The sequence below is a fragment of the Columba livia genome, chromosome Z (genome assembly GCF_036013475.1).
Source record: "Columba livia isolate bColLiv1 breed racing homer chromosome Z, bColLiv1.pat.W.v2, whole genome shotgun sequence".
In the NCBI taxonomy this organism is placed as follows: Eukaryota; Metazoa; Chordata; class Aves; order Columbiformes; family Columbidae; genus Columba; species Columba livia.
In genome coordinates, this window is record NC_088642.1 from 68,263,319 (window position 1) to 68,280,950 (window position 17,632).

At 44.9% G+C, this 17,632-nt stretch overlaps 1 protein-coding gene across 1 annotated transcript in view; it reads right to left on the reverse strand.

Annotated features, from left to right (window-relative positions):
* The window catches only part of ELP1 (elongator acetyltransferase complex subunit 1), a 34,110-nt gene extending 16,547 nt beyond the window's left edge, over window positions 1–17,563 (reverse strand). Inside the window, exons 1-18 of the mRNA XM_005514560.4 lie at window positions 17,340–17,563; window positions 15,958–16,110; window positions 13,634–13,715; window positions 11,907–11,987; window positions 11,477–11,562; window positions 10,157–10,256; window positions 9,190–9,280; window positions 8,568–8,691; window positions 7,803–7,893; window positions 7,129–7,359; window positions 5,416–5,586; window positions 4,671–4,770; window positions 3,822–4,004; window positions 2,909–3,015; window positions 2,311–2,414; window positions 1,465–1,518; window positions 1,257–1,362; window positions 523–635 (exon numbers count right to left, since the gene is read on the reverse strand). Coding sequence (XP_005514617.4) covers window positions 523–635; window positions 1,257–1,362; window positions 1,465–1,518; window positions 2,311–2,414; window positions 2,909–3,015; window positions 3,822–4,004; window positions 4,671–4,770; window positions 5,416–5,586; window positions 7,129–7,359; window positions 7,803–7,893; window positions 8,568–8,691; window positions 9,190–9,280; window positions 10,157–10,256; window positions 11,477–11,562; window positions 11,907–11,987; window positions 13,634–13,715; window positions 15,958–16,110; window positions 17,340–17,489 — 2,127 coding nt within the window. The 5' untranslated portion in view covers window positions 17,490–17,563. The remainder of the gene's footprint in view (window positions 1–522; window positions 636–1,256; window positions 1,363–1,464; window positions 1,519–2,310; window positions 2,415–2,908; window positions 3,016–3,821; window positions 4,005–4,670; window positions 4,771–5,415; window positions 5,587–7,128; window positions 7,360–7,802; window positions 7,894–8,567; window positions 8,692–9,189; window positions 9,281–10,156; window positions 10,257–11,476; window positions 11,563–11,906; window positions 11,988–13,633; window positions 13,716–15,957; window positions 16,111–17,339) is intronic.
* Between the last annotated feature and the right edge of the window lie 69 nt (window positions 17,564–17,632).

Sequence of the window (17,632 nt, forward strand, 5' to 3'; positions counted from 1 at the left end):
GAGGTTGGACTCAACCAGGCAAAACCCAGAGCAACCTGATCAGGCTTGCAGGTTACATCTGTTTTGAGGAGGACGCTGGGCTACACACCTCCAGAGGTGCCTTTCAAATGACACCCTTCTCCATTCTGTGAACCGATGCTGGTTCTGAAAGTTGAGCTCAACACTTTTAGTGCCAAAGCTAAGGGAGGACTACTAGCAAATACAGGAGGTACTAAGAGGTAGGTCTGAGATTTACTGTGAGAGGCCACAAGGCATGGAATTACACTACCTCAGCAATCAGGCATTTGGTCAGTCCTTCGCAGTTCTGTACATACCCAGCTGCCTGTGCTGAACCTAACTCCAACAGGCATGTTCAAAATCCCTCCACATCCAGCCAGGCAGCTGGAGATTTGTGAGGCACTGCGCTGCAGCAGTACAGCTTTGTAATGCTGCACACAGTGTCTGCAGGTTGACCAGCTGCCACTGATACTGCCCTCCTACACTCCGATAGCAGATATCAGCAGACACGCACCGAGCACTGACCTGCAGAACAACCTTTGTGTCCTGGGGCACAACGGTGATGATACGTGAACCTCGCTCCACCTTGCGCAGGGTCTCACTGTTGGGTGCAGCACTGCTCAGGCCAGCCTGAAGGGCTGAAGACAGCATATTTATCAGCACACATGGCACACCACAGCACGGTGCCCCAGGCAGGCTTGCCTATGTAAGGTCGTACTGGACCAACTCAGTCAACGATAGATCGGTGATCTTCAAGGGTTCCAGACAGAAAAAGGATCTCTTAATGCTAAGCACTCCTGTACACCCTTCCTGCTCTGTACAACAGGAGCACAAAGCTCAACAGAGCAGATGAGAGGAACACAGTCAGCTGCAATGGACCAACAGGACCTCTCCCAGGTCCTCACACCCCTCATAGCCAGATGCCACCAGGAACTTTTTCTACTGGGATCCTTTCTCTGACACACACCCTCAAATAGCACACAGCCCTTTCTTTTTTTTTGGACGGAGAGGGTAGGGAGAGAACACAGGGCTAAGCTGTTGAAAACAGTGAAGGGACACATCCTGTCCCCTGAGAGGAACATGTGATACACAAAGTCAGTTCCCTGTGCTCCTTGCTCTCTGATAGGTTTTTGAAAGCAGCTCCCTTCCTCCATCTCTTAAGCAGTTGCCCTGAGTGACCTAAGTACAGCAGGTTTTAATGTGAAAAATGGGAACACCTTGTGGTTCCAAGACAATAGGCAGCAGCAGGCAGCATTTACCTTGCACTGATATGTTCTTCAAGCAGAAGCACTGACAGGTGTGGGAGTTGGTTGTAACCAACAAAAACTCATTGTACGTTGCAAATGAGGTGATGTTGGAAGCGACCTGTAGAAAAAATGATTAAGTTTATAGCTGTATAGAGTGCAACAGTAAAGCTGCCTTTGGCAGAGAAAAAGGGAATGCAATGAGGGGCAATAACTTTGGTACCTCAATATCATTAACAAAAAACCGGCATCGATCTGTCAGGCCCAAGATCACCTCCTGTAAATAAAAAGCTATCAGTGTAACAACCTCCAATGACTATCACTGGATTGAAGTACCTTACAAATAGGTACTGTGTACCTCACATTAATTACTTGAAGAAGCTGGACAGGAAGTCATACAACTTCTGTACCAGGATGGCTTACTTATATTTAAACACTTCTGTCTAGAAACCCAGTCTAGTCTACCCTGTAACCAAAACTACACAGTAACAAAATGGAAGCAGAAACCATGCCAGATAATTGAGCAGCATTTGGTTCAAAATACCAGAGGAAAAGCAGTAGTACAGATCAGAGCAAAGCAACTATATACAGCATTCACCTGGATGCATGCTGAAGGAAAGAAACCCTGAAACCACCAACAAAATAGTTAGTCATTCCTTAAGCTGTTGTAACTGTCAAGAAACCATTACCAACAGGAAGCACCAGTAGCAGGAGATCTGCAGTAACTCGGTGCAGCCATATTTACTAATAGGGTAAGTTCAGATCAAAGAGAGCAAAATGCTGTTTTCAAGAAAACCATGGCAGTGACTGCTGGAAATTTTAAATCTGAAATTTCTCACTTTTCAATGACATTATTAATTGAATTCATAGAATGGGGAGATTGGGTGTTAACTGCAAGCCATCAGAAACTCTCTTGAAGAACAGGAAAGATATACTTTTGGTTCTGCATAGGGCCTTATGAAGAATGACACTGAGAAGTATCACTGGACACTGGGCAGAAGAACACAGACACATTTGACACAAGAGAACAACTGAGTAGGGAATTTAATCTGCTCACAGTCTTACTTACTTCACCATTGATCCTTGTGATGGAAGTCTGCACACAAGGGTAGGGGAACCGAACAGCAGCACCACTGCTAGTCCGCCAGGGCTCAAGGACTGGAGTAGGAGCCTCTGAAGAAAAAAGAAGATCAAACCACTTTACAGTCAAAGATTCAGACATTACAACCACATGACATGTATCTCAAGAAAACTAGAGCTGGTAATAAGCTATGCCAACTGACAGAGAGGAGGAATGCTGACACAAAAGTCTAGGACACAGCAGAAAAGAAGGTGGTAGCTTCTAGGGGCTTGGCAGCACTTTTATGCCACTGTGGAAGAATAGAGAAGTGTCAAGGACATGGCAGTCAGTCAGTCAGTCCTTCTGAAATCACCAAACCAGTCATCCTCATATCATGAAGTCTGAACTATCATTCTCAACATTAACTCCTTTCTGACACAAATCACTAAGTTGGGCCCGTTTCTGGAAGCAGAGGAGTCATGAAAGGCAGAACCAACTACCAGCTAGAGTCACCCATGACCCTGAAAGTGAAATTATCTCATTAAACCTTTTGAGGTTTAATGGTAACTACACTTCAGACCAGGTACTTTAATAGGGTCCAGCTTACCCCAGAGGTATTTCAGGATCTGTCTATCAGCCAGTTGCAGAGCTACAGTTTTGGTCACTGGGCTGCAGAACAGGCTGATCACTTCTCCATCTACAGGCACAGACAACCTGGAGCAAGCCCGAGAAAACACAAACCATCAGTCACAGGAGAGGTACATTTAACATCTAGATCCTGCATTTGTGGCCAGATGGAAGGGTGCACATCTCCAACATGGACAAATACCTTCTTCATGTAAGGATCTTCTGCAGTCTTTTCACACCTATGCCAGCTGAAGTTGGCACCACAGAACACCAACAATTCCAGCCAAGAGGCCTTTGCCTACCTGCTAGTCACTGTCTGCATGCTCACAGCATTTTGCAGACCCCACACTTCTTTTGTTCTAATCTACAGTCCATATGCAAATCAGCCTATCTTTGCTGTGTGATTGTTGCAGAAAGCAACTCTTAAGATCCCTTTGGGAAGTAGATTTCTGTACCCCCGGTGCCTTCCTTTTGTGATCTGGTTTTAGTTCAGCTGATCCCACAAAGGCCAGCAGGTGAGGAGGAGGACAGGAGTAACAAGGGGTTCCAATCCCCTTCTGGACCTTGACAATGGTTGGCAAAGCACAGAATGGAAGAAATTCAGTCTCCTCCCCACCCAAGGACCCGATTCAGACGAAGGAACAGAGCTATCCTGTACTGACACAGGCATGCTAGCATACACCCTCTTGTCAGGTTGTGTTTAGGCATTAGGACTACAGGACAAGTGCTGACCAGTAGGCAGCTTCATGAGCTGTTTGGTTCTCCTGCAGGAAGAGTGTGAATTCCACAATAAACAGCCTCCAGGCTGCATGTGTAATGAGAGACAGAATTCCTTCTAGGCACTGTCCAGAGGTGCTCTCAGACTTCACCCACAACCGACAGATCTCTAGTACCTCAAAGCCAGGCGCTCTTCTTCAGCTCCAGCTGCATGAGGCACTGCAGTCAGATGGTGAAGGACAGACAGAGCAGCATGTTGACCCTGACCAACCACAAGGAAGCTGTCATCTGGCAGCCAGGTGAGAAATCGGAGCCCCAAAGGATTCATCACTTCATTGTTGTCACTGCCCACATCAACTCTGTCACAAAATAAGAGAGGGAAGCAAATAGAACCTTGTTTCATCAGGCCACCTCACTGGAGAGGTGAAGGTCTTCCAAGGCACAACCTGTCTGCTCAGACACACAGCATGGCTAGGATGGCTCTGGTGCACACACGGGCACACAGCATGAATCCTGCCTCAGGCTGGGATAGAGATGAAGGACGAGATCCAGGGAGCCCCATTTGTTCTCCCTAGGCAGTACTGCTCCCATGCCAACTGTGTATTGGAACAAATGAAGAGCAGGGTGTGAGGGTTTTTTTATCTTGTCATTGTCCCTGCCAACAAGCAGCTGTGTTGCTCAGTGTGCCATGGACACTGCACAGCCATTGCTTGGGTTCTGGGAGCAGGACAGCACCACAATGCCAAGAGCACCAGGAACAGGAAAGGCAATCTCGGTGCTGTCACTGACAATCACTGCTCCCACCAGATCAAGATGTCAGTCAAGGGCACTTCTCAAGATAAACTGCCCACTATGTTTCCCAATCCTTGGCACTAGTTGCAGCCACAGTGTCAGCACAATTAAACCATATAATTTGACAACATCTTCAAAATCTTGAGACAAGTAGTCACAGCTGTGACCTCTAAAACATGCAGCGAGGCACTTCCCTTTTCTCCCTGCTACAAGCTGTACTAGTTTTATATTACCTGTAAGTTTTATCCAGGTATGGTGTTTCCACAGCTGCTTTAAATCCATTTCCACCCACAGCTCCAAACTTTACAGTAGTGTCATTCACTGTGCTCTGTCCTAGCAAACACAGAACAAAGCAGAGTTTAGAGATCCTGCCAACAGAGTCCCTTCCATCTTTGTTTTCATAAAAAAGTAAATGCTACAGGAAACTATTATAAAAGTCAGGAAGTACCGCCCCTATGCGTACAGCCAACACCTAATCCTCTGAGGAACTTAGGTACCTAATAATGCCACAGTACAAAACTCAGAGACATCAGCAACAGTCTCTTGTTTCACAGCACATTTAATATTACACTATACAGGACTGCTTTGGCAAGAGCTGGGTGCCTCAAACAGACCCTAGGTAGCTACTCCCAGACATTTCCAGTGCCAATCAGCATCAGTGCAAATCAGAAGAGACCACACAAAACACCACTTGCTGCAGTCTACTGAAGTGAAAGCTAGGCAGGGGGATATTATCAATATAAGCACACAGCCAAGTGCTGAACGCTGCCTTCTCACAAAGCCAATGCACCATCAAAATGCCTCTGTGCTGCCCAGTCTACTGAAGACTGGAGAATTGAGCTTGAAATCACAGATGAGCTAGATTATCTCACTCCTGACTACCAAAGGCTTGAGCAACCATGACCCTGCTAATCCCTCAGGGTACTGCTCTCAGGGACAAAGGTTTTCCTTCAACAGGACAGTGTAACATGCTCTCACCATATCTGTACAAAGAGATCTTGTTATCAGCACCCAGGACAGCCATGTCTCCACTACGTTTGGGATCTGTGTGAAACGCAACTTGATTAACTGCCTGTTGGAGCTGAAGCTCATAGGTACACATGGGCGGAGGCACCACAGCATGCTGGAATGCAGTGACAAGCACTTTATCTATGGAAGAAAAGAGAAGAAAAATCACAAGATGTAACCTAGGCCCAAAGTTAGTGAGGCTCTTGTTAGGTGTGGTGGATGCATTCGACACCGCCCCCAGCCAAACCAGCAGCACTTTGGTCCAGGCTTCAGAGGAGGGAAGGGCCTGAGCTGTAGCGAGGCCAAGAACTCCTTCCAGAGGAGATGCACAAGGAAGCAGAATGACACGCGGAATGCCAGTAACTTGTCTTGTGCATATTTTTCCTACTGTATGCAATGTGACTATGAGTCAACCACTTTATTCTATAAACGTGACAGCCTGAATGAGCCCACTTTGAGCTCTCCCTGCTAAATAAGTGAGCTGTATGGCAATGGTTTAACTACTTCCCGGTCAGTGGATGAGCCCAGTTTAAGTTTAATATTAATAATTTAGCTTAAGTTGATGCACACTAAATATAATATTTTAGAGACATAAGGCTGTATGATTTTTAATGTACTCTTTGCTTCATGTTACTTGGTAAGCTGGATTTGCTAAAATTTTAAGCTGTAAAGCTCTGTCCATATTTACCAAAAGGAACTACAAACTACACTGAACACTTGCAAGGCAAGGTCTATTTTGCACGTCACTGAGAATAAAGGATTTATTCAGACAAAACAGTATCTGCAAGGCTATGGACCATAAACAATGTCTATGACTGAACAAACAAAGGCCCATATGGAATCAGATAAGAAGATCCAATGAGTAGCAAGAAGATATCAAAGTGAAATATTGCTATTGGACTGAATCATGGTATGCACGGTTTGTAAAGATATAAAAGGCTACGGTTTTCTGTGCTCGGGTTGGGCTTCTACACATGCATCCAGCTTGAGTCAGCCCTTCTGCTATTCTACTCCACTAATTTTTTTTCCTAAGAATTTTGTCTCCTGAAAGTCTGCTACGCATACGATTATCAGGCCTCACCTGAAAGTTTGCTACTGGAATTCTAAAATACAGACTCCAGAGCAAACGGTTATCAGGGAGAGAAGAATCCTGACAGTTTGCACTGCGACGGATACAGGCCTCGCCTGTAACTTCGCCTCTGAACTCCAGGATACAGACTCCGGAGTGAACAGGTATCAGGGAGGGAAGATGCCTGAAAGTTTGCTTTGTGAATGAGTATCAGGCTCCTGGAGAGAAGGTCAGCAGCATTCGGCTTGGCATATTTTCCCCCACGCAGTAAATAAAAGAGAGAACCTGTCGCCAAACTCTTTTAAGTCACACTTCTCTTTAAGAAATCTAAACATTGTTGTGCAGCAAGCAGAACCTAAACTACTCTCCGGTGACATTAGGTTCTTTACTGAAAGTAGGAACAATGTTACAGGAAAATACAGTTCCTGTTCCCTTTAGCAGCTAACTTCACTGAACCACTGCTGAAACTTCCATCAGTTACATGGTCCCTCTCACTAACAGCTTTGTAGAAACAGCAGCCAACAGAAAAACTACCATAATCCCATCCGGTCTGCATACAAAAGCCTATGCCACCTCTTACGACTCTAAAGCTGCAAAGCAGTCCCACTGCTTACCTCCATCTATGACAGCCACATTTGCCATGTGTTGGCTATTGTCCCCTATCCCACAGTCTGTGGTCCAATGCCAGTCATAGGACAGGTAATGCCAACCCTGGCAGAGTACATGCAGTCTATATGGGTGCTCTCCATCCCACAGCAGTGACACCAACCGATTTTCCTCCAGGCTACCAAAATGTAGACTTTGCTTCAGGTACCAGTGATAGTTCCCTGTGGTCCACAGCTGAACTGTTGAAAAACAAATGGTTACCACAGACTATTTCTTGAAACCCATCTTGAACCCCTCCCACTGCCACTGCTCTTCTAGGTTGGGTTAAGATAAATGGAAATAATAGTTCTAGCTGTTAGCCCATGAGCTGTGTCATGCAACACCCAGGACAAGAAAACCTGAAAAAAGACTTTGTGCTAAAGCGTCAATCCTAGAATTCTTTGAGTTCACCTTGTGAGAAGGCACCCATATTTTATGAAGGGCTCACACCTTTAGCATTCCATTAATACCACTTCCAGTTATAGCAAGCCTGGAAGATGCTTTGAGCTGAGGTTGAACTACCAGTTCTTCCGGACCTGCACAAGGGTCTCAAATCTGTAGGAAAGCCACCCCAGTGTCTCCTAACTTGTAGAGAAATACCCACTGCTAACCACAGAGCGAGAGCCTCACATATCACTCTCACCATAACTGTTTGGGTTGGAATTTTCCACCTTCAGGTCTTCCAGCCATATAGCCAGGATCGTAGAATCTGCATTCCAAAGCAGTTCATTAACCTGAAGAAACAAGGACAGCTCTTACTGATATTGCTGCTTTTGCATAGAGTGGGTATGGTCCCAATTGGTTTGCAAGACCATAAGTTCCTCCTTATTTTCAACAATACAAGATGAATGGGTTAAAATATGAACATAGCCCTCAGGTACTGCAAAGCTTCTGACAGTTGGAGCAAAGCACCCTGAAGTAGAACCTGTCACAGAGGTTCCACACAGCTCAAGAGGCAACACAACCACAAACATTATAGCAGTGTTCTCTTCGCTTTCCTTGGTGCTGAGGAAGCATCTGCCGAAAGACCTCTTGGCATCCAAAGGCAAAAGCTGCACTAACATCCTAGCAGTAGCTTCTTGCTTTTGTTTGGCATAATGTGAGTATTTCACCTCACTCTTGCAACATCTGACATCCTGAAGAGCATTTTTGAAGCATCTGCCTTGTAGAAAGTATACAGGGGCCAGAGGCACCTACAGGCTACAATCCCCGTGTACCTGTCTCTGTACTACAGGCATGCAGGCACTACATCTTCTCCACAGGCTTCTGCATTTTTCTCTTTCAGGTCATTTTTTCCAATAGGACCAGCACTAACAGGTAAGTTAAAAACTTCCTTCTAGAATCTGGAAAAGATCTAGTCCTCTTCTGCATTACACTCGAATCAAAGAAGCCCAGACAAAGCACTTACTTTGACCTGCCCCTTCCGGAACGGGAGGGTGAACTCCCCGTGAAGAAGTCCATTCTTCTCCAAGAAAACCACATCATGTCTGTTGGGCTTTTCTTGTGTGGATGCTATCAGGTTTCCAGAGGGCCTTAAAAAAGAGCCAAATGAAAAGTAGTTGCTCACATAATCACTAGCTGTCATTTTAAACACCAACCATCTCACATTTTCTTCAGAGACATGAAGAAAGGGGCAGTAAAGGATGTGTTTTCCTCAGCACCGTTCAGACAAAGTCACAGGTCCAGAACAGACATTTTACAGAGCTTATGACATCTTCAGGTGAGCAAGTAAATGTCAGCACTGGCAAGTGGACCCTGTAATATTCCTATTTATCCACTTGAGTACAAAAACATTTGACATTGAGACTGTGTAGAGAATCTATCCCTTCTTCCCAACATAATGCAGGTACTAGGCTTTTTAGGGTTTAAAGGGCTACTCTTCCTTGTGATGGATCAGAAGGAAGCTTTCTTCAAGTTTTGAGAACAATCAAAGACCACAGGAGAAATTAAATTGATGCTGATCAAGGATTGTGACCAGGGAATAAAAAGCAACACTCTGCTGCCAGCATGCAGACTGCTTTGTTACTCACTTCCAGGATAGTGCTTGTTCTAATCCCGAGATAGGTTCACTTGTTGACTGCAGCACAAGCTCTCTGTTCCACACTCGGATCTTCCGAGCACCTACAGGTTGAGACAGCAATGAGACAAAGGTGTAAGAAAGCACTGGGAAGAGACTTTTCTAATTCCATGAGAGTAGGATAGCAATTTTTGATACACATGAATAAAAATCAGATTTCTCTTGTATACTTTAAGGGATAAGAACTTACTCTGTCTCAAGCAGTTCCATAGTAACTGAGTAGAATTTCAGTCTAATGTAGCTCAGTCATAGTCACTTACCTCTCCAACTTTCACCTTGGAAATGCTAAAATCCTCTTATAAATGCAAGATCCTCCCTAATCTGAAGTACTGACAGTACAAGACCAAACTAGTAGAAAAGCAGTGCAGTTTGGTGCAGTTCAATATATTGATCAATACATTTAAACTGCTCAGTAATATTTATCAAGGAACATACAAATTACAGTCTTACAAGAAATGTATGTGCTCATCACCTTTTTGGCTTCAGGGCAAAACCTAGGGAAAAGTATCACCTGTATTTAAACAAAAGTGTGCAAGTGTCAAACTGCTAGTATGAAGGACAGCAGGTATGGCAACCCAAACAGTTTCATCCATTTGGCATTGGGAGTCCATCAGAGATTGATAGAGCTTGAGCAGTGATTTAACGCTGGTGAAAGAAGCAGTTCAGATAGTAACCACCCAGTTGTAACCTCTCCTGGCTTCTCACTGGACTGAAAACCAAACTGCAAATGAAGAGTTCAAAAGATCATGTCTAAAAAATGCCTCTGAAAACACCGAAACAGAGAAGAGAGTAATTAACTATCTCAACTCAGCCTTGCTTTAAGTGGCTGAGAGACCACCAACATCAGTCAGTCTTTGCTTAGATTCTGCTTAAAAAGCCTCTTACACATGTTGGTATTTCAAAGAAGTCTGGTCTCATACCTGTCTCTGGACAGATGACGCTCACTGCAACAAACTGTCCATCTCCTCTCCATGTCACTCGAGGCTTGCCGTCATCCCAAGCTGAAGCAGGTGACACTTCCTAAAGTCATACATAAGAAAGCTGCATCAAAGCTTGGGAAGGCAACTGCTGTCTTTGTCTAACCAGGCTGAACTGCTAACCAAGCTCTTTCAAGAGCCTTGGCATTAAATCAATGCAAAGTTAAAAATTCATTACTCAGAATGTTATTTAAGAAAATAACAGAATTAAATCTGTCTGTAAATTCAATCTGTTCTTCCTGCAAATGCATGTGATTGTCTATTCACATGATCATACACTATCCTTCCCCTGCACCAAGGTCTGTGCTCACAGATCAGCTGTGCCTAAACCGTGGTGAATCAGGGTTTGTTCACAAATGGTGCCTGGTGTCACAACCCCTTGGGAGGAGAAACGCAAGAGAAGCATGCCATCCAGGCAGTCTGTATGGCAGATAGAAGCTGGGATGAGAAGTAGTGTTGTTCCAGGCAAACAGGTTCTTCACAGAACAAAACAGGAAAAAAAATCCCAATGGAATACACACAGAGGCAGCTGTTCAAAGGTTTAGCTTTGTCAAAGTAGGCACATTTTCCTAACACAGTCAAGCCTCATCCTGTCTGTCCTGACAGTAAAGCTGGACCAGGCCACATTTCATGCCTCTGCTCTCCAGCCTGCCAGGTTTCAGCAGGACAGTTTTAATTTTGAAATTTAAACACAAAAAGAAAAATCTAGCAGTGGAGCGGTTTTATATACCTGACATCTCACCAAATAAAAAGCAGCGAAAACAAGACCCAAACATATAAGTGTCAGACAAAGGAGCAAAGAGGTAGAGTGTGCAGGCACATGGAGCTGCCCCACATGACTGGTGATGCTCAGTAGCTCAAACCCTACTCTTGCCTTCTGGGAACTCCAACTATTGTTATTTCTGCTCCTCTCAGACAAACTATTTATCTTGGTCATATTAATACTTCATTATATAGCACAGATTCAGAAAAACCTATCATGCTGATTCAAGGGTGGCTTTCCCTCTGCAAGCATTAGTGCTTGCAAATCTTCCTGCTTTGAGCTCTGTATGAACAGTCTTAAGTAGTCCCAGCTGCTGTCTTGAACTAGGAGGAGGAGAAAAATGCTGGATTTGAGATAACAACAGAAATAAGCAGAAGAAGCCTATGAAGACAACTGCTAAAAACGTGGTGGCAAACTGGCACCACAGGAATAACAGAAGCTCTCTTTCCATGTTTTCCTAGAGACAGTATGGGTCTAACATAAAAGAACTAGTATAATACCGTCTGTTTGCGATGTGCTGCCTGTTTTCCCTCTGATCCATGGAACTGCGTCTCCTTTTTACCCCAGCCAAGAGCAACAAACTTCCCTGAAGAAGAAATAATCATTACAGCGGTAGATTTACAGCACTACTATGCACTGTGTGGTAACCACAACCACAGCTCCAAGCCACTCACACCTTCCATCCACATTTAATTCTAAAAATCCACAGGAAATTTATACAGCCCAGAAAGTCCTTTGGTACAGAGAACTTACTCTAATTTATGCTGAAAAGTAAAATACAGGTGTTCCCCTTCAGCTGCACAGCAGCATTACAGTCTAAAATGTCTCCTTGGGCCCAGTAACTGCTCAGCTCCATTTCTTTACTTTCTGCACACTTACAACACACCATTTACATCACTTTGAACAACTTCATTTCAGTGCTGCACTCACCTTCCCCAAACTCATCCTGGTGGATTTGCTTCTCAGTAATTGGTTCAAAATCCCTTGTCATCATGATGAGTGTTTGCTGACCTGCAGGGCAGATATTAAATACAGTATTAGTAATGGTATCTACAGCAAATAAAAACTCACTGTTCCCTTATGTTGTCTTATTTTTCTGACATGGACTTGATTACAGAAATATTTCTAATGGCAATATGGAGCAATAAAGATAACACATACTTCAAAGCAGATAATCTCAAACCGTAACAGAAGACTTCCAAGTCTCTCTTCAAAAACATGGTCCTGCCCTTAGCTTAAAAAATTCTTTCCATCTTCAAAATAAGTACCTGGCACTCTCAAACATTTTCTCTTGAGATATGAGGAACAACAAGGTGATTTGGAGCAGTTGGCCTGGATTTATGAAGGGGAAATCATGCCTGACCATCCTAATAGCCTTTTACAATGAGATAACTAACTTGTTGGTATGGGAGACTAGTGGATGTCACTTATCTTGACTCTAAAAAGCCTTTTGACACTGTCTCCCATAACATCATCATAGACAAACTCAGGAATGAAGGGACAGATAAAAGGACAGTGAAGTGGACCGAATAAAGCTTGCTATCAGTTGCAAAAAGTCCAGCTTGAGGTCAGTCACCGATGGTGTGCCCCCAGATACTAGGGCCAATCTTTAACATCTTCATTAATGACCTGGAAGATGGGACCCTCAGCAAAATTGTAAATGACCCAAAACTGGGAGAAGTAGCAGGTACAACAGAGGGTTGTGCTGCTGCCCACAGGGACCTTGTTGTATAGGTGAGATGGGCTGTCAAGAACCTCATAAAGCTCAACAAGAGTGTGCTAACTTGACTGAAACCAAGTTAATTTTCTTCATGCAGTTAGAAAACTTTCTTCTTTGTAGCTAGCACAGTTGTTGTTTGGACTTAGTTTGAGAACGTCACATGAGAAGAGTCTGAGTGGAATCTCTTCGGTGTGTTTAAGTATCTTATGTGGGAAGTGGGGTACAGTAAATAAGACAGAGCCAGAGTGTTAGTGGTGCAGAGTGACAGCACAAGAGGTAGTGGGCACAAACTAAAATACAGCAATTTCCGTTAAAATGTAAGAAATTTTTCACTGTGAGGGGGTCACAAACAGGAATGGGGTGCCTACAGAGGTTATGGGGTCTCCATCCTTGAAGATATCCAAAAACTGGCTGGGCATGGTTCCCAGCAATTTCCTCCAGGTAACCTGTTTTGAGCCAGGGGGCTGGAATAGGTCATCTCCAGAGTTCCCTTTCAACCTCAAGCATTTTGTGATTCTGTTTTGCTTGACATTAACTTTATTTTCTAGCTGAGACACATCTGTAGCTAAGTTGAGACTGTGACACATGCATTTCCTACCAAAGGACAAAAAACAGTTTTCGTTACTAAGAAACAATACTTATATAAAGCAGGAGTCTCTGTGTTTTAAGGGCAATATCAAATCTACTTCATGATCTGAAAGACAATAAAACTCAGCTTTTGGGGCCTGAATAGTTTCTGCTTGGATCACAAAGCACCTCATGGATCATGAAATGAAATCTTGTTTATACAGGATCAGGTGGGTTTTTCCTGTCTTTTAGTCCCAGTTTCATAACTTTGTATTTTGTTTCTTCTATCTTAAACATAACTGTGTTTTGTATTTTCACTACAGTGGGCTTCACTCCTAAAGACAGAAAGCTTACAGGCTGTTGTTGATACCTGTTGCAAGCAAAACAAGCTCTTGGTCAGGACTCCAGCTCATGGTACTCAAACCGCTGTCCACACTTCCAACACATTCCACCTACAAGACCAAAACAAGATCACAGAAGTGTAGGAACACCAGTGCTGCACCATCCCAGTACAACAGCCGTGACTCATCAGGGCAGGAAAATCCCCTCCTACTTAGAAAAGTGACAAGTCTTACTTTAACCTTTGTGTTGAATAAAACAAAAGAAACATTTCTAGCCAAAGATGGTTGCAGAATATTTATGTAGGAGACCCCAGACAATCTAGAGATTATAATTTTCTACCACACGCAGTTTTACTATGAGCTTTATTCGGCAACTCTCAGTTGCTGTCTCATCAGCATGTACATCAGCATGTACAGTGTTAATACTGTGTGATTGGGTCTGTGGTTACATTGGTAAACATACTGAAGTCACAGAACCCAGATATAATGGTTCTTAGCTAGAGAATTCCAATGTGCCGTTAAGGGGCACTACATCCGTTAAAACTCTAATCAGCTTGTGCATGCTGAACCTGAAAATTGTATATAGCTGCACTAACATCAAAGTTTATGAAAAACTGGGCCAGTTTTACTGGGCCATCATGAGTATATATGAGATATCCCTGTCAGTTCAAGAAAGACAGGGAACTGCTGGAGAGAGTCCAGCGCAGGGCAACAAAGATGATTAAGGGAGTGGACCATCTCCCTTATGAAGAAAGGCTGAGGGAGCTGGGGCTGTTTAGCCTGGAGGAGACTGTCACCTTATTAACGTTTATAAATATATAAAGGGTGAGTGCCACGAGGATGGAGCCAGGTTCTTCTCAGTGACAACCAATGGTAGGACAAGGGGTAATGGGTTCAAAGTGGAACACAAGAGGTTCCACTTAAATTTGAGAAGAAACTTCTTCTCAGTGAGGGTGACAGACACTGGAACAGGCTGCCCGGGGGGGTTGTGGAGTCTCCTTCTCTGGAGACATTCAAAACCCACCCGGACACATTCCTGTGTAGCCTCATTTGGGTGTTCCTGCTCCGGCAGGGGGACTGGACTAGATCATCTTTTGAGGTCCCTTCCAGTCCCAAACATTCTGTGATTCTGTGATATATGCAATAGCAGTGGGCAGACAACTTCACTCATGCACTGTTACTCTCATTTGCAAAAGGCATGGAACAACTGTGATAAACAGCAAGGTGATGCCATTCAAGGAATTAAGCTCAGGTGTCACAATCTTTTCAGGTAAACAAAGTGGGTCTGGGCACTGGTGGGTAGAGTAACAATCACCCACATGCAAAAGGTTTCAGAACAAGTAATCTTCAAGACTTCTATCTTGGTGCCCAGATTGCATCAAAAGAACACAACTTTAAGGTTGAGAAATTAAGCCAAAAAGCCCTGAAAAAAAGGATGTGAAGTTAAACCTCAAGTCCAACCCATAAATCAATGCAAGAAAAGTTTCATGTATCACATCTTTTGTTAGTCTCTATTCCTTTATGACATGCTTTAAGCTGCAATATGGGACACATTTTTCAGATGCAGACGATGGTATATTCAAATGGTATCTGCAAACCAAACCTAAACAAGAACCAAAACAGATAAGCTGCAAATCACCACAATCTCACAGCTAACCCAGACAGACTACTGTCACCTCATGGCTACCTACACCTGCCCTGTTGGGCTGGTATTCCAGAAGCCGATGCAGATTTCAGAGGGTGCTGCTGCAGTGTTTAAGCATCTTGCTGAAGATTGTACAAATCTGACACTGAGGATGGAACAGAAAACAAGTATCTCAGCTCCTGCCATGTTTACTCAGCTAAGACGTTTTTGTTCCCCTTAGTGTTTTCTAGGGCTTTTCTTATTCCAAATGTTCTCTATAACAACAAACAACACTTTCTTCTCTCTTCAGTTAAGTCATGTCAGCATGGTGCTCTGTATTGACTGCTAAGAATAAAAAGGCAGCTACACTGTTGGTTATGAATGGATTCCTTTATTCTGTACCTAGTCGCAGCAATATCCTATTTCTCTAAGACTGTCCAGTGTATTCTGTCCTGTGGGGTGTGTGCCAACAGCCCCCTGACCAAACACATAGGACTAGGGCTGTGGACAGTCAAGCCACCATTGCAATTCTGGCTCTTTAAGGAGTGTACATTCTGTCCTCAATCTTGCTTAAGGCTCCCACAAAAATTAGCTCATCTGCCCACAAAAGGAAGACTAACTACAGCTCAGTATGTAATAAAAATACAACTGCCCCTTGAAGAATTTAAAACAGAGTCAATCTTTCCTTTGAAATCTCTCAGTATTGTTGTGTATTTCCTGCGACATTACCTGCTTTGTGCTGAGATTGCACAGTAGAATGTCTCCAGCTGCTGTAGCAACACACACACACTCCTGCTCTGGAAGATCTTCCATACCCACAATGCAACCGCTTCCATCCTCAGGCAGGAAACCCTCCACAGTCAAGGAAACTTCTCTTGTCACCTTGGCATAGAGAGGACAAAGACTTTTTAATCACACATCACCTCACTGGGATTTTTGCAGAAATGACAGAATAACATCAATGGGTACACTTCATCCTACTGCAATTACACAGAACATTACACAGCAGAAGTATGTGAATGCTGCCAATGTGCAAGTACTTATCTTTACTTATGCACAGGGAACTTTGAAGGTTCTCTTATGTTCAAAGTGTTAGAGAGTCAAGGAGAAAACTCATATAAAGGAACAAATAATAAATGGTGATACTACAACTTCTAATTTATCTTGCTAATCACCCTTTTCCTCCTTCTCCACGTAGTGTCAACATCAAGCTGGGTGGCTGCTTAAAGTGTCCCTATACTTTTAAGGTGTCATAGACATCGCATAAGAATTACTGGAAGGACTCCAGTGGAGGGCTACGAGAATGACTAGGGGTCTTGAGCATCTTTCTTATGACAAGAGACTGAGAGAGGTGGGTCTGTTCAGCCTGGAGAAGAGAAGCTGAGAGAGGATCTCATCACTGTTGATAAATATCTCAAGGGTGGCTGTCAAGAGGAAGGGACCAGACTCCTTTCAGTGGTGCCCAATGATAGGATGATGGGCAATGGGCACAGGCTGAAGCACAGGAGGTTCCATCTGAATATGAGGAGAAACTTCTTCACTTTTAGGGTGACAGAACACTGGAACAGGCTGCCCAGAGAGGTTGTGGAGTCTCCTTTTCAAGAGACATAAAAAAACCTGCCTGCACACATTCTTGTGCAATCTGCTCTGGTGAAGCTGCTTTAGCAGGTGGGTTGGACTAGATGATCTCCAGAGGTCCCTTCCAATCCCATTCTGTAATCGTGCTTAAGACTAAGCATAAACGACCTGTGTTAAATACAACCACCCTCTTCAGTGCTTTGAAAGCACAGCAAACCACTTAAGCCGCAGTGCAGCCCCACAGACAGCTTCCAAGGCACCCTGAGCCGGCAGTAAGCGGTGGCAAGGAGCAGCAGGAGGCTCTGAGGCCCCGGACACGCCGCTGCAAAAGCGCGACCCACGCACAAACCAGCCCCGGTGGCACCCGCGCTGCCGGAGGCCCAGACACTTTATTCCCCCTTTGCGGGCGGACCGAACCAGCGATGCGCGAGAGCCGAAGGCACCAGCACCCTCCCTCCCCCGAAGCCACAGCCCTGGCCCGAGCGCGACAGCGACAAGAGGCCGCGGATCCTGGTGCGCCCGGCGGCTCTCACCGAAGCCCCGGCGGGGCCCAGCTCCAGAACGCCGTGCTGAGAGCCCACGAGAACCCTGCCGGGCTCGGCGCTGAGGCAGAAGCACTGCGGGGTGCCCAGGGGGGCGGCAGGGCGGCGCCCGCCGGCCCGCAGCAGTCGCAGGTTCCTCATGCTGTAGGGACGCCCGACAGCTCCACGCCGCTCACGGCGCCGCCATCTTCCCGCGGCCGCGCAGGCGTAGTCCGACGGCACATGCGCTGAGTGGCACAGGCGCCGTGCGCGGAGAGCGCACGCGCAGTCCGCCTGTGCGGGCG